Raw genomic sequence first — 26616 nt, 5'->3', positions numbered from 1 at the left:
ATATTGATCTCAATGGAAATGTTCAGGCCCCATTTTTCAAGAAAGTGTATGAGCTATCCTTTACTTGCAGAAAAGGTGTGAATTTTCACCAACAAAGGAACCCTGGATGGCAGAAAACTCCTCATTTTTCTGATAAGATTTTCTTAAATCATACTTTACAGTAGCCCAGCGTAGGCTTGTACTTAATTTGTTCTTAACTTTTGACCGATTTTGAGAATCATCCTTTAATAAAATTTATTTCATAAAAAGAGTGTACAAAGGAACACTGTTACTAAGATCTAGGCCTCTTTATAAGAATGCACGTTTACTAGGAAGTGAGAGAGCGGCTAATGCATTCAAAGTTATGTCAGAACTTATGTTCATTGAAAGAGCTAAACATCAAACGCAGTTTTGTTATGCAACATAGACCAGCAGTGTCGCATATATATAAAACTGATCTTCCTTTAGGCCTTATAATCTTAAGCAATTTACTTTTGAATTCACCAATGGATTTGGAATTTCGAGTATCATTTGTTAGATTATTCCATTCTGTAAGAACATTTCCAAAATAGGTATTCGAAAAACGGATTGTCTTACTTATATTCTGTTCATATTCACGATAATTTCTGAGGTGCTACGAAATATTGCGATGTACTGGGATTTCAGCATGAAGGTATTCCGGCTGTTAGCTCACCCTTGGGTTGAAGAAGTGGCCCATTGTTCTAAACCACCTTCTGTGACACAATTCTTCCCAAACCAATTCATTGCAGAGTTTCTGTCTATCTGTGCCATGCCAAGCACCTTTTATACGACGAGAGCTGCTGCGTACTGTGTTCTTTCTAATTTCTTAGTAAATTTAAGACTCCTATTGAGATCATCTTCATGGTAGATAATATCTCTATAATCTAGATGAGGCCTAACATAAAGTTTGTAAACTTGGTCATAGGTGTTACGAGATACGTACCTAGCCAAATGTGACTATAAAAGTTTAGTTTGGAGTCGAGAATTACACCGAGATGTTCATTATTCCTTGATATCTCTTCGTTTTCTAGCTTTAGAGACGGGTGTTGAGGTTTCTTTCCTTTAGTGGAAAATATTACTTCTTCGGTCTTTTTAGCAATGAACTGCATTGTCCACTGCCATGCCCACAATCTAACCTTTTCCAAATCATTATTCAAATCAAGGGAAGCGTTGGCCTCATCACGAATAATTTTAGACAGGGAAGTATCATCTGCAAATAACTTAATAGCACAGGTTATATTTTCAGCAAGATCATTAATAAAGATAAGAGAGGAAAAGAGGACCGAGAACTGATCCTTGCGGAACTCCCGTGGCAACTGTTGCCCACCACTCCCAATTTGTACCATTCAGAACAACTCTCTGCATACGATTTTGGAAGAAGCTTTTGTTAAGGATAGTAATTTACCTGAGATTCAATTTGCTGCATTTCACACAATCAAGTTGTCCCTACTCAAACACAAAACCATTTGGCAATCCAAACATTTATCCGATGGCCTTTTCGAATGGAAATTAGCTGCGGGACAAGCCTTTGTTAATCTAAAGAGCGGGAAAATAGCCGATAGTTTACACGCAGGCCCGTAGCCAGGGATGGCATGAGGTGGCAATGCCACCCCTGGAGCAAGAGAATACCAGCTGTTTGCCACCCGTATAATTTTTCTCCAATTTTCTTAATCTCCAATTTGCGTCGTTTTCATTGGATTGTCATGACAATTTGAGTCAAGTTAACTCTGGCGGAAGGAAAATTGTTTACTGGGGGCTTTTATTACGAGACCCTGATACCTCTATACAAATATGCAGCGTAAATATTTTCTGTTCTGGAGAAAACATTCGAGGAGCTTGGTGTATTTTCTTTAAGCACTGTGCAAATCTTCTCTCGAGTGCTTAAAGATGTGAACTGGCCAGAAAGCGAGCTCAGCTAGCCGATATTCGCTTTTTATTAATTTATAAAAGTTGCAGTAACTGCTGGCTTCACATCAACACATAGCGACTTTGAAAAATGCTTGTTTTCTGCATAAACAAGGATAGATTCCCCTCCCTACTCAAAATCGTCACTTTATACTTCGCCTGCGTTTGCCACCCCTTCGCCAAAGGCCTGGCTACGGGCTTTGTTTACAGCAATGGAAAGTCCCTGGGACTAGAGGAGCTATTTTCCCCTATCAAGTATTGTTAAAAAGGCCCTGATTTATCTCCCCCCTTGTCGTGTTGGACCTATTCAAACCAATTTTAAACTCTTCTGGAGTCCTCGGAGACTTCCCTCCATGTGAAGATTCTCTCGTGCAATAAACCGAGGTTGTCCCTTACATGGAGTACTTGTGGAGTCATGTTAGAAATGCGAGGGAAGCCTTTTGACGTGGCCTAAATCGCGCAACTTGGATATTTTTGTTGCAAATCAAACAACAGAAATGTCTGACACATTTTTTGGCTTTGACACCTCATTGCCTGTAAGTTAACCAAATCTCTGTAATATTTAGCTTTTCTTTGAATGCTTGTTATTACATATTTACTTAAAGCCATTCACCCAGAAGTCAGAAGAGAACTTATCGGAGCAAGATAAATTTTTGTATTTTTGTAAGCTTCCGTTTTATTGGGACGCAGTCCAGGTCTATGCAGTTCTTCTGCGGTTGTTTTCAACGAAGTTATAGTTGTCTCTGTTTATGACAGTAGCCATTTGTAGCATTCCAAAACAAGGATGCGTCCCCTTCACACCATTTGATACTGCAACCCACCATCATTTTTTCTATTTATGAAATGTACCTATGTTTGTAAAAGATGATGTAGCCAGCAATTAAACCAATTGGTCTGTACAATTTGCAAGAATTACCTTAGAAAGTTGCCATCACCAGCAATGACAATTCATAGTTTCAAGTATCCAAAATCCCAATGAAAAAATCTGGAAGAACATTCGGATTTATTTCCAAAAAGCAATTGCTTACAATTATGTAAATTTTCTTGTGTCATATGTTTCTTGCAGCTTATCTGCAGTCCAAGATTCGTGCATTCAAATGATGTATGGGTCTTTGTGATATGTTTTGTTTGTAGGCATTTGAGACTGCTGAGCTAGAAGATGGAATTGGGATTGTCAACAAAAATGTTGATGAGAAAAATGATGAAACATTTGGGGCTGATGCCATAGGTATGATGTTTTATATTAATTGACTAATTTTTCCTGCTATGTGTGACAGTGCATCAACTACACAAAAAGGTAAATTACCGGTCTTTGCCTAATAAAAATGTCATTCTGCTCATAGGCAAATTGATTAGGTCTTCAGATGTGACTAGGAAAGATTATCTTGTAAAGCCATACTTCTACCAATGCTGCAGTGCTATGATCATACAGTGCAAGATGTTAGTCAAACAAGGCATACTTTTTAGGTTTATTGAATTATCATTATTGCAAAAGAAAGTTCCGTTCATAATTAACTCTGTTTTGTTTCTAAGAAAGCAATAGTCAGCCACCTGGTAGGATGAGTTTGATAAAACAGAAACGGCCAAAATCACCAAACACACAGAAAAGTGACATTTTGCTCTGAGCTTTTCAAATACAAATGTAACAGCAAGTTAACCAATTAGACAAGAGATTCTTGAAGTGTTGCAATGCGAGACTTTAATTATCAAGGAATGAAGTTTCAATTTTGGTGTGTTCAATTTCAAATTAAAGCTATCATTTAAAACTCAATAAATAGGGAAAAGGCAGAATTTTTTTATAGACAATCCTATTGTCTAATTTGATGAAAAGAAGGTATGAAGCCTTTACTAAAAGTTATCAACGTTTTTTTGGGCCAAAAGAACAAACAGAGCCACTTAGAGGTGTGTTGTGAATACCACATAGTTTTTCTAAAACATCTATCACATCTGCACAAATCTCCTGCCTGACTTTGCACTGGGTTTTCCAACTAAATTTCCTTTTGGTCTGATTAGAAAATAAATTGCAGACAATTCCTGATATAAATGTGCTTTGTTTATAAACTTTTATGAACATCTCAAAGGTCATAAAGATGTTATATCTGGATGATAGCAAAATGTCTTTTCAAATACTTTTAACTGGGCAGTTAAACTGGGCACCCAGAAATCGCTCGCGTCAAACGAAAATGCCTGTCTTTAGATATTTATATACATATATTTAAGATTTTTGTTTGAAAATTCAGTGTTATCATTCATATATTTATAGTATTATTTATGATAGAATTTTTGTTTTGATATGCAGTTCCCAGTCCAATAAGGGACAGTAATGATGGAAATGATTCTTCAAAACGGCGTGTAGGGGGCATGTCAATTAAAGAAATATTGACTCAAGAATATAAGAAATCAAAGGAAAAAGTTAGTTTGGAAGAAGAACTGGAAGAAGAGGTGCTTTTAGTTCTCTTTTCCTTTTGAATATCATACTAGGCAACTTTTTCCTATTGTTAGATTTTGATTACATAGGGTCTTTTATTATTAGCGATTTTTGCATATCTTGGAAATCAGGTATCAGATGTGTTGCTTATGCATGTTCCATATGTATTAACCAATAAATCTGATTTCTTTTATAAACCAAAAGTCAGCTTGCTTTTTGCGAGCATAGTTATTCTATTCTTGCTCCCTTTATTTGTTTTTGCTTGCTTGCTGCCTTTTGTAAGAAAAAGCCCATGCAAGTTGCGGAGCGCTCATGTGTATTCTCTTGCAGGAGTGATCACTCTGAAAACTATAATTATAATCAAAATGCTAAAAATGTCAGTTTAAAAACTGTTAAGTTTAAAAAACCCAATGATCTTGTTTGCAATTGTCTTTAATGCAATCCTAGAAAGATTAAATACCAAGCATAAATTTGCTTTGTTTATATATTTTATGTACATCACAAAGGTCATTACTGCTGACCTTTACTGTAGGGTGATTGCCAAATGCTGTTCCAATCCTTTTTCAAAAACACTTTAACTGCCCAGACAATGTCCCAAGGGTTAATGTAGTTCATATACTAAGTGTCTATAATATTCTTGAACATTCATAGTGGATTATAATATTTTCAATGGCATATTGCTGTTAAGGTGTGGTTAATTTTCCTGTGTTTTGATATTCCTCACAATTTACCGTTTTGCATGGGTTGTTTGGGTTTGATCTCTTGATCCCTTGTGTCAAACAAAACATTTTGCAGTTTATTCTAGCCATGATACATACCTCATCTATAAATGGAATATTGATACTTTTAGGAAATAATTGAAAATAGTATTTCGCAACTTGGATTAGATGATGATGTTGATGACAAAGAAAGCAATTCGAATGTTCAGTTTGATGACAGTAATGCTGGTTGGGTTATACCTCCTCAAGGAACTCCAGAAAGAGCATCACTTGAAACTTCAAATCTTATCCAAGAAATGGTAAGTGCTATCCTTTGTATTTGTATTTACAGGGCATCATTTACATGGCATGCAGGGCAATTATTAAAAAATAAGCTTTTACTTTTGTACATATCAACATTGACATGATATTTAATCATTTTTTTTTACATGATTATATATAGCAATAGGCAGAAAATGATGAGAATCAATATGATATAAAAAAATTCAATTTGAAAGCAAAAATATGTATCTAAAGAAGACTAGTATATACTGTCTTTTGGCAAAAGTCATTTGTTAACAAGTTTCATTTCTGAAACTGTTTCTATAAAGTGCAAAAGCCAATTTAAAATATTTATGATAAAATGTTGCATACTTGTAAAGAAAGATTGTGCTAAGTTGCAACCCACAGTCTCAGGCTCGATTTAATTGTCAGGCAGCTATTTGCTTTAATTTTGAAACTTGAACTTAGAATCATCCTATTTTACACAATAAAGCATGTGAAGCTTGGCCTATGCATCATGAAATGCTGTATGACTGACCAATATTCATTATTATTGAATGTTAATTAATAACATGCCATTTAATACCTCTTAAGACCATTCTCTTTAATATTTGATTGAATATCTTTTTTATTAAGCTTTCACCTGACAGAAGAAGTATTTGGTCATCTCCTGATCGATCAAGTGACCAAAACTCTCCTTTGCGAAACTCTAAACAAGTCAGTATATTTTTCTTCAATAGATTTCCTCAAAACCTGCACCTTCCGTTGAAAAGTCTATAATTATTTCTTCCTTATAGAAAATACACCTTCTTATCAATAACATGCAGAAGTATTTCAATGTTCTATTTCATGCAGTCCAATCCTGTTCTTAATTTTTCTTTTTCTTTTTAGCTTCTCCCCCTTCTTGTTGTTTCCTTTTTTGAAATTTGGGAAAGACTCTCTCAACATTTTTTTTTCATTTGCTGAATAGCTGTCAATCCATTTGACTCCCAGTCCTGGCCATCAAAGAGAACACATGGATATAAAACTGGCTAACCTCATATCTATTAATAGGCAACCAATCATCATAAAATTATCTTTGTCGCCAGACATTCCATACAAAAACGTCCTTGGATACTGCTCAATGCCAATTCAAATTTAATATAATTTTGAATTATTTTTAGAACATGTTGGTTGATTCTTTTTAAGATCTCCTTGAACTGTTTTGTGCCCATTACCGTTTAGCTTTTTGAAGCAATCAATCAATCTTTCAATCAATCAAAAACTTTATTTATGTGTCAAAAAATATTTAGCTTACAAGCTAATTGGGGACGCACTTAATTGGTTCTTTGCAAAAACAATTTCGATGGAACATTAAGTCTTCATTGGCTGTCATTCACTCCACAAACACTATTTTAAAAGGTACCTTAGTTGCTTCTGAGAAGAAGGTGAAATTATAATTGTATATTTTTGAAGGATTTTTTCTTTCAGCAACTTATGAACAAAGGATTTGTGTAATTTTATCTTCATGTGCTCAATCTAGTCTCGAATATTCTGTTTTTTCTATTTACATCATTTTCAAAAGCATTTGATTTTGTCTATTGCAGCCTGAATTATTGAAGCAGCTGTTTAGCTCAGCAAGTCAGAAGAATGTGCCTGAAAATCGACCTGATGGTAATAATAGTCATTCAGTGGAGGCAATCAAAGCTGAAGAACTAGAGAAAGATCTCACAAATGAAAAAGTGAATTATCAAGGTTGAATTTTCTTCAGAATACAAGAAATTATTCTGAATTCATTAGGAAAATTTTCTTGCCATATTGATTTTTCAACATGATTGTTGTTGCTCTACTGTAATGACTAATGAATTGCATATAAGAAAATGTGGAACAAAAGGTGAAGAGTGCAGTCAAAGAGTAAACCCCTACCAAACCAGAACATTTCATTATTTTCTTTTGTTATGCTCAAAAATGTATATCTCAGTCCAAGCTGACCTAGGACAATTCTTGTTGCATTTAAATTGGTCCCTTTGTGGCACAGAGGATCAGAGAGATTACCCGTTCTATTTAGGTTTGTTTTAGGCAGTTTTAGTTAGGAATATCTAATGAGACTCTTCCTGTTTTAGGGCCTTCAACACCAGTGATAATCGAAAGGTAGGTTAAAAAACCTAAATTTGATCACAAATATTTCTTCTGCTTGAGCTTCAATAGCAAGATAATCTGCTACTCAATGACTTTGAAGTCAATTTCAATGTATCTTCGGGAATTCTTTTACGAAGATGCTTTTGATTGATGTCACACCTGTTTGGGGAAAGTGAGAATTTTGTGGTATTTTCCATTTATAAAAGAGGTGTTTAAGATGACATTAAGGAAAAGTTTTCACCTTTTTTGGAGAAAGCAAACAGACATCAAAATAGTTAAGAAATTTAAGAAATAAATAGGAATAAATTAATCAAAACATCAGAAGATTAGGAAATATCTTAAATAAAGATATGAAAAGTGTTTTTTTAACAGTTAATAATTCTAATCCAAAGATTTTCGGAAGTCTCTAAAGATTATGGAGGCACGACTGCGAAAAAGAGAGCATTCCAATATTTAAGGTGTATTTAGGTAGTAGTTGGGCCCCAGATAACAGCATACCAATTGAAAAAATTAGGCTTTTCTAGATTTAACAAAGAGGTAAGTATTTGAAAATGAGTTTTGAGCGCGATAAACTGATTTTTAAAAATTTACATCAATTGCAAATTCTTCTTTTTCTTAATAAAAATTTTGTTTCGGTAAGTTGGCTCTGATTTTTCAAATTCACTCACTTTAGTGGCGTATGTGACGCCTAGATTAATTCATTTTTTTCCATTTGATACCATTCGTTGTTCAATTAGGAGGTTATGTTATCATATTTTTTAAGCAAATTTCCAAATCACCCATACCTGTTTTCTTGCAGGAGAATGCCAAGAACACCAGCTCCACCCCCTGGTTTTCCATTTCCGTTAGGCACACCACCTTCTGGCATTCCATGGATGACCCCACCAGGAGTTGTAAGTTTCTCGCCGATTGTCTATGCAAGTCCTTATTGGAATACTCAGTTTCATCTTGCTTTGCTGATCCTGTTAAATTTGCTAGGACTGCTTTGGTTGAATTTAATCCAAATTCGGAAAGGAAAATCCTATCAACATCGTGTCATACATGTTACAGAGTCTTTACTGTATAAGCGAATCACAGGTCGCCTAAGGTCAAGGAACACTCTCCTGCAAATATGACATCCAGCAAAACATGTTGCCTATCCACATTCGCTATATCTGTTGCTGCTTTCAGCAGCACCCTGGTCGCTTGAAAACGCTATTTTGATTTGAGAAATGCTAGTACCAGAATCACTGATGATCATATGACTAATCAAGGCCATTAAATAAATTCTTCAACAATTTTAATGTTGGCCCAGCCCCTATCCCTAAAGACAAGGCTAGGTTCAAGGCTCAGGTCTCTGATAAGACAGATGTTGTGACCGTGCACGTGGTCATAGCAATATCAATTTTCATTGGCTAAAGAGCTTCCATTTTAAATATTGGAACGTAGCTGCCTTTCCTCTTCTCTAGCTTGGGGCAGTTTAAGGACACTGATTTATTTTCTTTCCATCGCAAATGAAAAATATCTGCTTTTGCTGTTCAAAAGGTACGACATTTCTTCGCTGTAGATTCCGCCAGATTTTTCTGAGGCATACCAACTGAAATCAGACTTTATGATATTAGTGAAAAAACTTCAAGTTACTAATTGGAATCTTGGAGCCGCTTTGTTTATCGTGCAGATATATGTTTCGGTTGGGCTGTTCTTTAGAGGGACCTTTGTTACACTAGGTGATAATAGTTCACTCATCCTGTTGAGGAACGTTGCATGAGCATGTGTGCTAAAGAAAAAAAAAGTTAGTCACCTTGCAATATAGAAGGAATTATTAGTTAGTCAAGTTGGAATAATCAGGAAGTTTCGTTGAGGATAGGTTTTTCTAGTTGAGGTCGTGGAAACATTCTCATCACCAGGCTTTGATAAAGTTTTCCGACAAAATAGCAGCTTAGTTTTGCAGGTGGGTCTCTCCCCCCCCCCCCCCCCCACTCTTACCCTCCGCTATCTACGCCACTTCCTGAGCCCCAAGCATCTGCCGTTATTTTCTTTATAACCATAAAGGTATACCTTTGCAGAAATATGTTGATGCTGTTTCTATAAAGTGATACTCATTTTTGCATGGCTGTACACTGTAGATCTCGGCACATTATGTTTCGGTCGTTATCGAATGATCTGATGATTTCAGCCAGAGTGATCTACGTAGTCTGTGCCTGACTACTTGCTTTCTATCGAAATCGAAGCCAATGAATAGAAATAGTTTGGTTTTTTGCTAAATGTTTGCTTCGGTATACAGATGTCATCAGTGTGTAATATCTGTTAGAATAATCATTGCTTCGGTATTTCTCTACAGCTGCCAGTACCTCCTATGATGCTGCCAGGCCAAATGCAGCAAATGCTAGCTGCTTCGCCGTATATGGCCATGCTCAGGGGTATGTCACCAATGCAAGGTATGCCAATGGGGAAACAACATTTTCCAAGTAAGTTTAACATTTTCTTCTTCGACATTTACTTTTTGATACAAGATATTTAGGATTGGAATTCAAGGAGAATGTCCTCTGGGCATCATTTTTCCTCTGGACAATATCCTTAGGCTCTGATATCCTTCCTCAGATAAACAATGAGAAGGGCGGGGTTAGGGTGTTTAACATTTAAATTTATTTTGTTTTCGATCTGTTTTTTAGTATGTTTCCATTAATTCTCACATCTTTACAGTGAGTGTCTCAAGTCCATTATTTTTCAGGGGAGTGTAATTTATTGATAAGTATCCATTATTTGGAGATTGCCACTTTCGGGAAGTCATCGTTATTGGGAGGTCACTGCTATCGGGAAGTCCCCGCTGTAAGGAGGCCTTAACTATTCGGATGTCCTCGCTCTTAGGAGGTGTCCGTTATTGGGAGGTTCCCGCTGTTGGGAGGTCCCTGCTATTGGGAGGGCCCTGCTATTGGGAGATGTCCGTTAATGGTGGGTTTCTGTTATTTGGAGGTTTCCTTTCGTCAAGGTTTCGCTGTTTTAAACTTTTTGAAAGGTTTAATGATATTTGGTTCTGTTATTGTTATTGATTTGAGCAGAATATTGATTTTTCATTTTTAAGCAGTATATTTCTATACCTGAATATGAATGAAATATCAGAGAATCGCTTGTTAATGTAAGAAATTACAATCTAGGATTTATGGATAACTCGGCGAATAGAGGTAGATACAACAGGGATCAGAGGCCAAGACGAATGGAACCAGGCAGTGGTATGCGTTACCAGCCAAGGTATCAGAGAAGGTATGAGCATTCGCCTAGCAGTTATGAACACCAGGATGACGATGTGGTAAAACTCCCTGCTTCTGAACTGATGACTTCAAGGGAGAAGAAATGGCTTGTTAAGATTCAGTTGATGATACTCATATCAGATGACGTAGAAAACAAAGATTACTACTATGTTGTAAGTATCTTGTTTTGCTTAATGTTTTGAGAAGTTGTTTAGGAGGAAAATCCCGTCTAGAATATGTTATTACTTTTAGTTTTGACAAATTCATGCTTATTGCTTTAAAGAAATTGCTATGCCCCGTCAATCAACCGTAAAAAGTTAACAATAGACATTGTGGTGCGTTTATATTAGAGAAAACATGGAGAATTAGTCTTTCATTGCCGATTTGATACGTAGCAGCAGGTCTATTGTAAAGTCCAACCAATGGGATTTTATATGATCATCGTGATGTGCCCTATCATAATGCTTTTAAAGCGAATGAATCACCCAAATTTGTAATTCATTTCACTGATTTGGCAGTTTCACGATCGAGATTTTTGTAACGCTTTTTCAGATTATATGGTCTAAATTAAGGAAAGTTTTAGAATATGTTTAATGGCATTAGACTTAAGAACTTTGTTGCAAGCTAACTGTTCTGGCACTGAAGGTCGTGTGTATGTCCAGCAAGGGGAATTGGTACAAAGAATAAAGAAGGAGAGAATGGTTGCGTGTACCCTACACTGGCAAAGTTTGAATTCGTTTCTTATAGGGCTATTTTGTGAGATTCCTTCATGTTTGGGAATGAGATCGAGTAATATGAAACATTTTGTACCCATTTTCAGCCTTCCGCGGGCCTCTGTGCCTTTTTAAATTACCGTGTTAAATGCGATATTAAATGTAGAGCTGCTGATATTAGGCCGCTTTTACATTGTAACTGAAAGCAATTCTGTGTGTATCGTACTTTGAATAGACCTTTTTCAGTAAAATACGTTGCTTTAAAAGAAATTAACTTTAACAATTATGGTTTAATCAAATCGTTGATCGTTGGGTGATAAATTGCCATGATAACTGATTGATAATGTGATATTTTTGCTCTTGTGATATTTTCAGAATTATATGAACAAAAAAGCTGCAGAAATGGAAACAGAAATTGACAACGAAGAAAAGTTAAAAAAGGAGACTGAAAAGGATAATTTCAATAAATTACTCGATATTGTTGAACAGAAAAAGGAGGAAAGAAAATATCGACCTGGTAATTTTATATTATTTGCCATTTAAAGTAAATGACCTAAGTTAAAAATCGAGAGCTACAAGCATTTCCTGTTTTGTCAAAAATAGATTTGATCATGATGAAATCGAATCGCACTGTTCAAATTTCATGCTAACTCCCCTTTCATCAATTATCAGGGCTTATCTCATGTCATTTAATTTAACAATGTGTAAATTCTACTAGATTTTTACAGTCATGTCCAGCCAGTCAACCGTAATATCCCATTGCACATGTTCTACAGGTTTCCTGTTGTAGAGGTTATTAAAGGTCCCGTCGATCACGTGTTCAGAGTTAAAAATAGACTTTGCAGCGTGTTTAAAATCGATAGAACATTGAAGATTAGCCGATTGGCTCCGTAACAATAGGTCTATTGTATAGTCTAACCAATAGGAATTTACATTGCCAGCAAAATGCGTCGGGGCATAGTGCCTTATTAGTGACCCGTCGGGACATAATGATCCGTCGGGACAAGTAAAAACAAAACTTAATTCCTGCCTTATTCATTCCCACTGTTGAATTGACCCCATAGTGAGGTTCCTGTCTCCAAACCAAAGTGACGTTGAATTCGAATGATAAAACTGCAATTTCTTACACCTAATGGATTACCTCTGTGACGTCACGTGAAGAACCCAATCCTGTTAGCAATTATAAAGAGCTTGTGAAAAAAGAAAAAACATCAGAGCAAAGTCTAACGGTTATTGTTCCTCGTTTCATAATAAGCCAAAACAAAGAAAACCTATCTAAGTATTTGAATTAGATGATATATCAAATGAGTTTTTTATATCAATTCCTGCTTTTGATTTTACCAACGGCACAAACACTTCTAATCACTAGACCGTAACAAGGTTAAAGTACAAAATATACCCTGACCCTTAGCCCCAAGCTTCTCTCATTATTGTCTTTGTGCATAAAGATAGGCCTTTGCAGAAATATGCTGGTGTTTTTCCTATACAATGATACTCACTTTTGCATTGCTTTACACTTCTTCCTCGACGTTGCCTTCTTTATGCTTTTTTTTATTGTCTACTCAGCTGTCTTTGAGGGATCTTTAGGTAAGCTTTCTGTTTCAACGGTGTATCACCCACGACAAATCGTTGATGTGCAATCCAAGGAAACGGATGATGAAGACAATGTAAGCCTTTTCATCTTGTTTGACTATTTATACAATCTTATTTGTGACGAACATTTCAACAATTCCGCGAACGATTTATTTTCTTAGGATATTCAAAACCGGTATCTTATTAAAGCCCGGTGATTATTCAAGCCCTGCGCGAACTCAAGCCTTGTCTGTATTCACCCCGGTTTTTATTCATGCCCTGTATCTAAAGCCCGGTGTTTATTCAAACTTGATTTCTTATTAACTCCCTGCGTCTATTCAAGGCTATTGTATATTTAGGGCCAGTATATTATTCGAGTCCGGTGTTTATTCAAGCTCGGAATCTTATTTCAAGCCCGGTATCTTATTCAAATCCCTGCTTATTCAAACCCGGTATCTTAATCAAGCCCGGTATCTTTTTAACAAGAGCGTACTTTTCCATGATCCCGTTTGCAAAATCTGTGAATCACGTTTGTAATTCTGTCGTTTTAGACGAAATCAAGAACTTCTGAAGGAATGAAGCGACGATTTAACATATACGGCAGCATTGAAAAAGTGAGTTTATGATGAAAAAACAACCTTTCTTGTCCTGGAACTTTTTGTGAGTTGTTGGGGATTACAGAGATTGTAATAACAAAAGTTGACAGGCTGTTGATATCTTAAGGAATTCTGTCATAAGCGTCTGTGACTTTTTTTGTTATGACGTGAAACAGATGTTCAGTGACTGTTTAAATACCCAAAAACCTCAAAAGGGAGTCAATAACTAAACCGAGCACCCTTGCATATGACTTGTGTTCAACGTAGTCAATGACATCATGGGGGTTTCGACTTCAGGAGAGTGGATGCATCCAGATGGTCATTTTGGCTAATCCGGACTGAGCAATCCATAGTGAATCCCAATCCGACAATATTTAAACACTTCCAAAATCACAGTGCTATCGCTTGAGATTTTGATAGCAATTCGAAGTGAAAGCCAATCGGGAAATTGTGTACATGCTTTCAAAGGCAAACTTCCACCGCCTCGGCTTGGGAGAGCAATAAAATTTGTATTTTCCTCTTTTTAGGCCTATGGTATTGTGTTAGACATAGAAGATATAGACCGCAGACTTTTGGATGTTCCTGATATTGAGAGGTATGACATCTGTATATAAATATCGTAAAATCTCTATATTTTCAATACCGATGGAAAATTTCTTAGGACAATACATTTGACAATTACCAAAAGATGGTGAATTGTAAGCTAAGCACTGTGTTGTGCTCGTGTTTCTTAATGCCTCGGTATATAACTGTTATTTTATTACATATATTCATTTCATTTATTATATGTGATAACATGCAAACGAAAGCGCCAATATTGTGTAGACAGAAGAAGTTCGTTTTTTCTTGCACTTCAGTGGTAGTTCTCCTATAGGCACGCGGTACTGACTGGATAACTATACCGGACATGTGCTGTGTCTTTCTGATTGGCCTATTTCGATCCACAACTGGGTATATATTTCCCATTTTGTTCCCCTGACGTTTTATACTCTAAGGAGTGTCAGACGAAAAAAGCTTTTAGCATGCTGTAAAATGTTTGCTTTTTACAAAGCCATGTTATTTTATTCATCTATAATGTTAATTCTAATCATTTAATACGGCTTGTCATTAATACCTTCAAATGTTGCGATCAAGTGACAATTTTCTATAGACATGATAAACCAGAGGAGCTTATCATGATCACAGCATTATTTTCAGACACTCCGTCGAGGTTTTCATATTAAAACCAGCAGTGAGACATGGAATGTTTAATTATTTGACTCGTTTGTGGTTTGAAATCCAAATATGGCCTTATCAGAGTTTGTTTTTGAGTGCATTTGGGTTTTTGGCTGCTAAGAATCTGTTTCCACTAAACCCAAAAAACGCGGAGATCTATAAATAGCAAAGATAACTGTTTTGTATTTTAAACTAATAATATCTAATCTATCATCCAGCGAATATATCCTGTACAGACCTTTGTCTAGAAAATAATTAGTCTGTGTTTTATTCGCTACATTTTATTTATAAGTAGTTTGCCATATGCTTGGAGATATAAGTATTTTGTTAACTTAAAAGTTTCTTCCTTCTTGAAATCTGCCTAAGAAAGGGAGATAACCCGTTTTATCATAAAGTAAAGCAGATATTAATTATGTTGAAGGTGCGTTTAAGTATCCAAAGGGAATCAACGAATTAAATCAAGCCCCCTTGCACGCGACGAGTGTTTTATGTAGACAGTGACAGTCTAGGGGATTTCAACTTCAGGAGAGTAGTTGGTCATCGTAAATTTAGATTGGGCCTATTCCAAATTTAATGAGGTTTTCTTATAAATACAGACATTTCATGCAGTTATAATATCTTTAGCTTGTCATTTCAAAATGCATTTCTTTTTAAAAATTTTCACTTCATCTTTCTTGTAGTAACGAGCTTGTTCCGGAAAGAGCTTTGAAAGTGGAGGCTCTTTTTAACACATTGAAATTGTCTCTGGATGACTGGCAGAAGTATGTTAGCGTTATATTCAATTTGTTTTCATGATTGAAGTTTCATTGACCCAATGAAATCTAGCTGTAACAGCTTTGGAAGATTTTATTTAGGCCAATTCCAATTTTTATTGTGTTTTGTTTTCGCCGTATCGAAATATCTATTTGCAATTAGTTTTGACATTCTGCACAGTGAATTCCCGCAGAATAACCTAAAAATTAAGAACCGACAACATTTTTCACTTTTATTAAACATCATGTGTTTAAGGGTCTTTTTTACTTTACACTTAGTAAGGTTTTATTCAGGTATGCATTGTCCAACTATGGCCGTGAGAAAACCCATTGGCGTAATGCAGTTTAGGGCACCTCAGTTGAAGGTGAAACTAAGGGACCCCGATCATCAGGGACCCCAAAGATAATTTTATGTCTCTGATTTTCAGATTTCACTCAAGTTCACGTTGTTTTTTAAAAGTTTTAGAAGCTTATTAACTGAAGAGTAGTCAGTTCACCCCTAGTAAATGGCAAAAGTTATTATTTTTGCATCTTGCTGTTTTGTTTAGCATGCTATACACCACAGGAATTGAACCTTCTAACTTTCTGTAGATAGAGGTTCTGTTTTAGTTTTATTCCTAAGAGCCCAAGGTGCCTTTGTTACGTCGCTGCCTTTTTTCCAGGCATTTCCCAGCAAATTCTTCACCAAAATGCACACTTTTAGTAAAAACCTAATATAAGTGCTTTTGTCACTGCACTTCCTATTTGCAGCATTAAAACAAGACCCAAAGACAGTCTGACATTTGAAGACGTAAATTCTTTTGTACCGGGATTTACAGTAACTCAATAAAAAGATATTTATGATAATGATGTTTTAACAAGATAAGACCAATCGGATACGGCTAGATAAGCAAACAGACGGTAGACATCGTCTTTCAATTGTTAAATTTTCATTGTCTGTCAATTGTTAAATTTTCATTAGAGAAAGCAGTTTTGTTACATACTACTATTATTCTTGCTGATAGAAACGAAAGCTATGGAGACTCCCATATATTGACTTAATTTATTTCAGCAAAGTACCCTCCCTTTTTGATAGCCAATTCTCAAGTTTCACAGATCACTAGAATCTTAGACAGATCTGTCGTAGTCTTGAGTACACCTTTCATTCCACAAAAGTTTTTTAATGTGGCCTTAGTTCTCAATTCCTCTTGAATAATATACCAATGGCATCGATCCTTTCGTATAACTGCTCTTTTTTGGACTTCCAAAACAACGAAGTTGAAGCAGTTTGTTTCTTTTTGTAGGGGTTCTGTGAATGACTTATTTCTACAATTAATGTGCATCCCAAAGGGAAAAAGATTGTTTTTTCGATCGCTGAAGTACTTTAGTAAGGTAAATTTATTTTGTCGATGATACAGCTTTTAAATATGGCTTTTACATTTAAAGATTACTTTATCGATACAAAACCTTGGACCTTAAAACGATGTAATGAGCATGACAGAAACCATTACATAGACCTTTATACTGACCAAAAATACTAAGTTATTAACGCTTGCTCAACTTGTAACATAATGTTTCAACGATTATTGATTTGATTTTTATAAGCCATACCTGTAAAAGTTTAATATAGAATAGCTTTTTTAATTAGTTACTTTGTTTATTAGGTATTTTTCTTTATATCATTCCTGACTTTTGGACGTTAGATTACATGGTAATAGGTATCGCAGCCTTTGAGTTTTGCAGAAGTGTGACAACTGTAAGATTGTCAAAATATTGGTTTTTCGACCAAGGTTTTTAGCAGCTCTTACAAGGATTTCATGGCCTCTTGCTTTTACAAATAGTTGGATTCGATGGGTCGCATTTCACCAGTGAATGGACAAATTGTGAACGAGAACTCGCATATTTGTGAAAATACCAGTAGATTTGAATATTTTAACTGTTTGACCTTAACAAAATCTAGGTATTCGTGACACGTTATAACAATGAAAAGTTTGTTGTCAAAGTATTGAATAACTGTCTTTAGAGCAGAAAGGTACCGTCTAAATACATACGTCTAAAAAGATAATTTTTCTTAGTCTATTTTGACTATGGCCAAAAGTTCTCATAATTGAATCTGTTATTTTTAGGAACAAGAAGATAGTGCAATTCTATCTGTTATAAGTAATTTGCAACTTTTGACGAAAAAGGATTCACATGACAAGGTAATAAGCCGTGGTTTCTTCCTTACTTCCAACATTTTCTTTATAATACATTATGAGTTGATTTGATGAATTAAAATCAAGGTCGAACAAATCAGATTTCTTGTTTTTAGATACCTTTTACCATACTACAAGATTCTAATCCGTAGTGATCTATCGTTACTCTAACATCATTTTCTCTAACATCGTTACTCTAACATCGTTACTCACTCGGTTAATAAATTTGTAAAAATCTTGCATAACTTAAAATGTTTGGTTGTGTTGTTGAATGATGACATGGTCACCCTTTTGGGAATCGATCACCCTTTTGAAATTGCTGTTGAATCCCGCAAATACGAATTCTGTAGGAACCAAGTAAAAAGCTCGCAATACTGGAAATTCGGAACAGCGGGAGTTCGTTATAGCGGTAGTTCGTTATAGCCGGAGTGTGTAATAACGGGAGTTCGTAATAGCGGGAGTTCGTAACAGCGATACTTCCTTTTAAAGGGTTTTCCACATAAGGCTACGGTGCCTGTTCCTAGAAATAACCTTGGAGATAAATTCAGTTCTCAGTTTGAATAATCAACATATTTCTTCGATAACTTCGAAATGTTTGCACCATACTTGTTTTTATCGAAACTGATAGCCTGTTTTTTCATTTCAGATTCTACTACCGCTTATAAACATAGTCTCTGGAAAACTGCCCAGTATAAAAGAGTCGTTTTTATCAAAAGTTGTTACAGCTTTACTTGCTAACAACCTTTCTCAACTTTTTCTCTTTTCTGTAAGTATATTTGTTTCGTTTTTTTCAACACTTTCATTGTTAGTTTCATACAAATTTCATGCTAGATTTTTAAATTTTCCCCTTGACAATCACATTATACTATCAATTTTCTTTTAGTTTGGGATAAATTTTGTATCAAGTCTGTTTGAGCACGTGAAGCAGTTATTTGTGACGGAACAGAGTTCAATTTCTGCGGATGTCAAGTCGCAATGGTAGGTCGTTCGTTAAGTTTTTATAATCGATGCTAAAAGCCTTTTTGCAACGTCCAATTTAGCCACCCTCTCATCCTTTAACAATGATGGCTCAGTTGAGGTGCAAGGATGGCTCAGTTGTTAGAGGCGCTGACTACAGACCCAAGGATCCCTGGTTCGAGTCTCTTGCATGACCAAATTTTCACCCAGAGTGAGGAGAGTCACCAGCTCTCTGTAATTCCAGGCGTAGGAATCACGAGGTGTGGTCACATCAAGAGGAAGGACCAGGACACTGCTCTTTAAGCATAGGCTTCTCGGTGTCCTGAATACTACCTTCGGATGCTAGGTAGCAACAAATACAAAAAAAATTCTTTAACAATGTTTTTACTACAAAATGACCAACGAGCTAATAAAGGATTTTTTTCATTTAACCTGCCGTTTGATATTTACCCAAAAGATCACCATCAGCGGAAGTTATATTTTTTGGGGAAAAGAGGACAATTTTTCAACAGTGCTCAAGCCGTTTGAAACTCTTAGAGATTTTAGCATACAGTCATCATAAAGCCCCAGCCCATAGCCCCAGTGGTGGTCGGTGTACCCATGAATTGACGTTTTCCCTCCAATCATTCCTGTTGCAAGCCATGTGACAAAGGTGTTGGGTGTCACATCCACTCCATTCCTTCACGTCATCCAGCCATACTCTTCGTGATCTGCCTCGTCTCCTTTCACCTTCTCATAAATTGACGTTTTTCCTCCAATCATTCCTGTTGCAAGCCATGTGACAAAGGTGTTGGGTGTCACATCCACTCCATTCCTTCACGTCGTCCAGCCATACTCTTCGTGATCTGCCTCGCCTCCTTTCACCTTCAACCATCCCCTGCATACAGTAGCTCTATTAAAACCTAATCAATTCTGGAAATTTGTTAGACCACATATCGAGAACATGTTAGGTGAGGCTCTAGAATTGAGTGTTTTTAGAGGCGATCGACAGCTACTTAATCCATCTCTCAATCAACAGCAGCTAGCCCCCGGCAATATAGAACTATTTCGAAATATGTCATAGATAACCACAGTCTTCAATGCATATTCAAAGATGCATCGACAAGTATTTGTTCGATTGATGGATGTTCCGGTTATGATCACTTGGCTGACATCTGTTTAATATCTACAACTTAAATATAAATCTTTTCTTTGTAGAGTTAGCTGGCATTTGATTTAAAATGTAGAAATCAGAAGATATGTAGTTTTAAAAAAGCATTGTAGTAACCATGAATGTTAGATTCAAAAAAAATTTTCTGCTTTGGTAATTACCCATTTGAAAGGGTTAATTCTGCTAATTCCAAGAAATTACATTTTCAGGTCATTGTCATCAGCTGGCCTTTTACATTTGACGAAATTTTTTTCATTTTCTTTAAATTCGTGACGTTAAAATTCTCAGAAATAACTGATTTATCCTCATATATGTCTATGGAGTATATTGAACTATGGTCTTATGCTAGTAGATGTCTTTCTTCCATTTCCCCTTTCACAATTTTCGCTTCATGCTCGTTTTTCCTGTCATAGACTTTGTTTCATTTCAGCCAACATCTTCGCGATGAAGTATCCACAGCTGTTGATCAGATTGCACCAAAAAGCCTTGAAAGACATTCAGCAGAGATCGATCGACTGACTGCCTCTTTGCAAATGACGTCAGTGATTCCACAACCACATGGTGTCGAAGAATAACCATCGCAGATGGGTGCTATTCTATTGAAGGTGAATATCTTTGTACTAAAATTTTAACTGGTATGAGTTGTAACTCTATATAACTGTCTTATAGTTATATCATTTAGAATTTCATTTTTTTCCTTTGTTCTTAAAAAATCGTGTCGTTTCGTTTTCAATTTTCCCAATTGGCAAGCTCTTTGGCACTTGGCTGACTAAAAATGATATTTTCTGTTTTATTTTTATACCTGTAAACATTGCTATTGATACGTAATGCGTACTTACATACTCTCAACCGTTAATGCTATCTTATAGATAGGTCTAGGTTTTCTGTGAAAATGTTTGAATTTAACCATTAAGTACCCTTGCCATAATGACGTCATTGAAAATCATCGCAAGGATTTATGGTGTGCAGAAGCTATAACTGATATTGTTGATGACTCTATGGTATTTGGTATTTTGTATAATTTATTAGTTTGTTTACTTATACAGGTTTTCATAGAAATTTTAGGGATTTTCTTTGTCAAAAAGTCAGCCTTTTAGAACACGATTGACGATTGACTCAATTTGACGTCATTGCTTTATGCCGCTCAGTAAAGCTTCTCCGTAAAGTTCGAATAAATCCCGTCTCTAAAAGTGTTACTACGAGAGGCTCTTGTCAAGTTATATGTATAAATTTCTTCTGTACTGTAGGCTCCGATTAAAGTCACATCAAAAGTTGATCAAAAACCTATGACAGCAACTGTAGTATAACTGTGTATAAAAAGCTAAACTGAACATTGCGTATTTGGGTCCAAATCTTATATGACTTTAGCCGGTAGTGTACTCTAAATGGAGTAACTATAAGCGGAGTTGACTGTAGAATTCTATTTAAGGCCCAATCCTTATCAAGACTGTTACGTTCCTTGTGCTCCAATCTGATTGTGCATATCGCATTAACAGCTTTACCAACCATACATTTCCGTGGCTATTTGCTGCATTTATTTATTGAGTTTTCATCCGTTTTTGCAATTAGTGATCTTTTATTTGAAATCTAGTCATAACCACAAACTAATGTTTTACTTTTTCTTTATCTTAGCTTTGGGCTCTTTGCTTCAAGAAGCAAATTGAATTCTTTGGACAGTTGCGTTCTTATTTTTCTATAATTCTAAATTGCATTGTTTATGAATTCAACCGTATTGTAAATGCATGTTGCTTTGATCATTAATTTACATGCTTTAATGTTTTTCCACTAATCTTTTAATACGCCCCACCTATAGATAAGCCTAACTCAATGAACCTCCTCACATCTTTGTGTATCTGAAGGAGCCTTTTTATCAACTTCTGAAGTTGCAAAATTTCTGAGAGCAATGATTTGTTAACAGCAGCTATGCAAACCCTAAATGCTAAGTTTCCCTTACGATATAAACATCCAGTTTTGAGTATACCGTGCCCTTATAAAATGTGAGCCACAATTATTTCAGTAACAACTTTTTTGTGACCAAGAGACTACGAATCGTTTGGTCTTTTGGAATTCCACGTTAGGAATGAAGAATCTCGAGTGCAGCATTGTAGAACTGATAATAGTCCTTAGGGGTCGAATATGAACGCCATCAATTGTTGTCACTCTCACTGCTCACAGCCCGATAACTCTTCATTTATGTCTCGAGTTACCCTTATACCTCTATACCTGATTTACAGTCCAAGCTATAATAAGTAGATGCACGCTTTTAGCCGTCAAATAGTCCCTATACCCCAAAATACTATTATTTCTAATATATGCCCCCCATTCTCTTTAAGAAATCCACACCTGTCAATATTTCCCCATACATGAAACTTGGGGCTTTCTACTCCTTATACTCCGTAATTATAATTGTACTCTGATTGCATATTTAGATTTCTGTAGACATTTTAAAGAATAAGAACCGGTTGCTATCGCACAAAACTAAGCAACTTACCATGCACATATCAAGTAAGATTAAAAATTGGAACACAATGAGTATGCCTAAGTTAAATGGGACATGTACATGTTGTTGAGCGACTAACCACGAACAAATACCCTTTTTTAATTGCTAGTTTATAACATCTTTTGTGTTATATATTAAGATGCAGATCTTTTACGTAATTATATTCGTTTTCAAGCAACTCCTGTTGAATAAATTGGGTGATATTAGTTAGGCCCAAAACAAGGGTGCTATTTAATATGCCCTTGCATATCAGGTAGAGAATCGCATCGATTTGTGTATCACCAGGAGTGACGTTGTGTATTTCTTAAGAACATATCTCCGCCTAACGCTTTTTTGTACTCCGTAAATTTGTCTCTTTTCTCTTGTTAATTTCTAACTCAATTGTTATGGATAAAAACAGATTACTATCTTTAAGGGGCTTCTTCAACAAAGAAAGCTACAACCCTCACAGCATTATCAGACTTCAATGCTACGCTCTCAATTCGTAGTGCGCGTGGATGACCGATGGTGCGGCGGTTACGTCGTTCGTTTCAGCACATAGAATGTTAAGGCGCTCTTGTGTATAGAAAAGGGCGGATATATTGCTTAGTGATCGCACTAAGCGGGAAACTGTGAGTCGCAACTTAGAACTGCTCTGTTTATCCACTAAAAGGTGTACAGCTCTGTCTACACGGCATCAAACACTATATAACAGAGCGACGAGGAAATGATTCTTATAACTACTTGTTGTATTTAAACTATCAGATAGGTTAAAGTTCAAGGGGGGTAATGGATTTTACCCACCATTAGGCTAATGCATCTGTTATTCTTAAGGTATATGGTTGAGTATTTCAATCGCGGCATGAGACGATGGCAAGGTTTGAGAGATTAGGGGCTTGGTAATTATCCCCCTCCACTTCCATTAATCCTTTAAATTGATAAATGCACTAGGTAGGGATGACCTTTTTGTATTCTTTGCCTGGGAAAATTTAGACCTGGTGTGGTGTACAGCGAACTATGCTAAAAAGGCGTTGTCTCAAGGTTCCACCCTAAATCATTCCCATTATAATCCCTCTCCACAGGAGCTGATGCCTTCAGTGAATCTAATACTTTGCGACGTAGAAAAAACTGAATGAGCCGACTTCGTGAATGTGAATCACTGTGAAACACCACTCACGTGGCTTACCATTGAATACAAGTGAAAAGTAAGTTAATAAGATACCCTAATGAGGATTACCCTAAGTAATGGATATATTTAAACTGTTAATGCAGTGGCTAGATTGTTTGGTTTGTAGTATTGGCACTCGCTGAAATGTACCAACCTCAAGCAGCCACTTGCATCTGATTCCAGCAATGAATATGGAAATCGGATAACAAGTTGAGTATAACCGATAATGGCAATTGATATGATATCACAGTCTAATCTTTTTAATATACTAGTGTTTTTTAAGTCTTTAAGACTCTTTTCATCATCTGGTCTTTCTTCAATGGTACAACATTTTTCTCTAGAATAACTAAGGAGACTTTATAAATGAAAGACGTCATCTTCTTCAATGGTCAAACACGGTATCATCAGCAGAATGCCTTCGTGGTTGCGTGGGTAAAACTAAAAATTTAACAGTACCATAAGAACAAGGCATGTCGAAAGTTTGCCAGGTTAATAGGAGCAGACTTTGACTGAAGGGCGTAAAGGTTGTAGGCGGTGGAAGGAAGCCAAGAAAAAATGAGGGTTTGGGGTAATGCCCAGAGTATTTTTGCTACCACATCCTACAGCTTGGCCTAAAACAACATCAAACTATATTCATTGTATGTGGAATTTTGTACCAAGGTGAATATTTTAGAATCTCAAAAGCACATTTTTGTTCATGTGGATACCTTGTTTAATTCGCTAAGGGTGATGTTTAGTTTCCCCATAGACATTTAGACCTTGAATGTTGTTACCACCGATAAACAGTTACAATTTAAATGCCCACTACAGCGGAGATTGCCCAAGTCCAGTAAAAATTGAGCCTTTTCGTAACACAGGGTTTTCGTCAAGTACTAATGTCATGGTGTGTAGAGCTCTGACAGACATTGGCAGACGTATAAATTATATAAAACCTATGTGCGGGATAATTATGCAGCACTCGCTAGTCGGCAGACTAATTGCTCTAGGGCTTTTAAAGCACTTTCTACCCCCTGTTGCCCCCTCTGGTCAAAAGCACAGGGGTAGCTGCCTCTTCTGCTTCCTTTCTTTTTAAACCTCTGAAAACCGTTACACAACGTAAATGGAAAATTTTGCAGTTGGTACAGATTAGTTTTGTCTACATTGTGGTCAAATGCTGGAGCCTAATTAGGGTTATAGAGTCAAATAAGTTCTAATTAGGGAATAATTCAACGTTTATATACATAAAATATATTATAAATTATGTACTGTGGTTCAGAGGGTACATATACACCATACGGTAGTGTTAGCTCTATGAAAATGTACCCCAAACAAGTCCAAATGTTTCCCACTTCAATACATCACCAAATAATTGTATATTTTCAGTTGAGCTATAACAACCATTTCATTACACAAAGTAAAATTCAAATAAATGCGACCTCTTCTATCTACTCCTTAACCATAACTTCCGTCTTCTTTTTCCTAAGATTTTCGCATCTCAGTTACGCTACACCGATACTTTGACCATTATCCTTGTCGAAACGCTTTGCTCAGACAAACAATATATCACTAATATTTCGTTTTGACTGAGATCCAAGGCTGCAATGTCATGAAGATCAGGGGTATGCTAAATCTGTAAAGACTTGGCTTGAAAAATCGGAGTGAATCTCTCAGATAAGTTACCTTTGCAAATCAGTATGTGAAAACATCGAAATTCCTCTTTCGTTTGCTTTTAGGAAAACCAATGATTGGAGAGCTTTGTGTTTATTGACCAATTTTGTGTTTATTGACCAATTAAAAATAAAAGACAAGCCGCGATTGTGAATAAAACCTACTTATCCTTTATCTTCTAGTTCAACGTGAGTCAGAAAAGCTCAAACATATCAACAACAGCAATCTCACATCTAAAATAATAAAGCGGATCATTTTTGGGTACCAGTGGTGCCTCTTGATACTGGGGTTCTGAAGCCAGTAGGAATGTAACGGGCCAAGGCCGATAATTAAAGATTTTGCAAGCGTATCTTGTTCAAAAATGATGGGAGGGGCCACGAGCCCCTGCGGGGGTCGAAGGCGCCTTTTTTTCCCAATTATAATTATTTTCTCGTTTCTTGATGCACTGGAACATCAAACAGCTGAAAATAAAGTAAGGCGCTTTAATCAGTAAAATGGAAATTAATTATTTGACTTCGAGGTATGCTCTTACAAACAATAAGCTTGACACTTGCCAATGTTTCTAGCATTGTTTTGTAGCAACATGATAGTCAGCCCTCTTTTACAGTTGATCATGACTTGGCCTATATTGTGAAGGCTCTTCGTATGTTTCATCTTTCAGGGTGAAAAGCCTAGAAAAAGCTTGAAAAATGCACCGCAAGGTTTCCTAATAGTACCTTCGCACCCGTATAGACTCAAGTTTTTGCTTAACATCCTAACTAAACGAATTTTTTTATTTTGATTTCAACATATCCTATTTTATCTAATAAACATCCGCTCTGTAATAAACGCCCTCTCCAATTATAACCCCTTTCCAATAAACGCCCTCCATAAACCAAATTTGTTAAATAAACGCCCATAGTCCTACAAACACCCGGAGCAATTATGAAAAAATTGAAAAGAAGAATTTCGTGTTTTATTTCAATTCTATAGGCAATATTGGAAAGACATCATCATAAAATCATTTTGATGTTGTGCGTTGCTCTGGTCAACTAATGGTTCAGATGACAAATATGTATGATGTTTCAAAGTGGATAATAAGTTGTGCCAGATTATGAAGAAGCAAGTTGATATCTGCTTAAAATAAAAAAACATAAAAAACAGAACAGGCTAAGATTCAACAAAACTCAAGGAAGAAAATACAATTTAAAGAAAGAAGATTCATTTTAAATAGAAGGGTTCTAACGTGGAGAGAAATCAATCAACTGGAATTGATTGAAGTAAAAGGGAAGATGATATTTCAGCAATTAATTTAGCCATACATGAGTTGATTTGAAAAATGATCTGTTTTTTTGCAAAAAGCATGTGTGCCAATAAACGCCCTCTTTAATAATCGCCTCTGCTCTAAGCCAAATTTTAACCAACGCTGCACGTTTAATAAATCAAATATGTAGTTCTGCATACATTTGAGTTTATGACGTCATCATTCATGTATTTCAAGGCCCCACCCCACCTAAAAGTCTTTCGACAATTTACGGCGTCGTCTGCAGTCCATT

The 26616-nt window shown here is 36.0% G+C and overlaps 1 protein-coding gene across 1 annotated transcript; it reads left to right on the top strand.

Annotated features, from left to right (window-relative positions):
* Positions 1-2284: 2284 nt before the first annotated feature.
* On the top strand, positions 2285-22634 carry LOC135681362 (uncharacterized). The gene is made up of 21 exons (XM_065195808.2): positions 2285-2441; positions 3040-3133; positions 4205-4347; positions 5184-5351; positions 5950-6030; positions 6900-7047; positions 7416-7443; positions 8231-8324; positions 9752-9878; positions 10566-10831; positions 11747-11888; positions 12938-13038; positions 13495-13557; positions 14067-14134; positions 15435-15515; positions 16790-16877; positions 17612-17686; positions 18327-18446; positions 18564-18658; positions 20218-20392; positions 21420-22634. The coding sequence occupies exons 1-20, from the start codon at positions 2403-2405 to the stop codon at positions 20360-20362; spliced, it is 2166 nt and encodes a 721-aa protein (XP_065051880.2). The 5' UTR covers positions 2285-2402; the 3' UTR covers positions 20363-20392; positions 21420-22634.
* The last annotated feature ends 3982 nt before the right edge of the window (positions 22635-26616 follow it).

The sequence above is a fragment of the Rhopilema esculentum genome, chromosome 17, assembly GCF_057945365.1.
Source record: "Rhopilema esculentum isolate cy_ngs chromosome 17, ASM5794536v1, whole genome shotgun sequence".
Classification (NCBI taxonomy): Eukaryota; Metazoa; Cnidaria; class Scyphozoa; order Rhizostomeae; family Rhizostomatidae; genus Rhopilema; species Rhopilema esculentum.
Note: the sequence above shows the minus strand (reverse complement) of the source record. Positions and strands in the feature narration are given on the sequence as shown.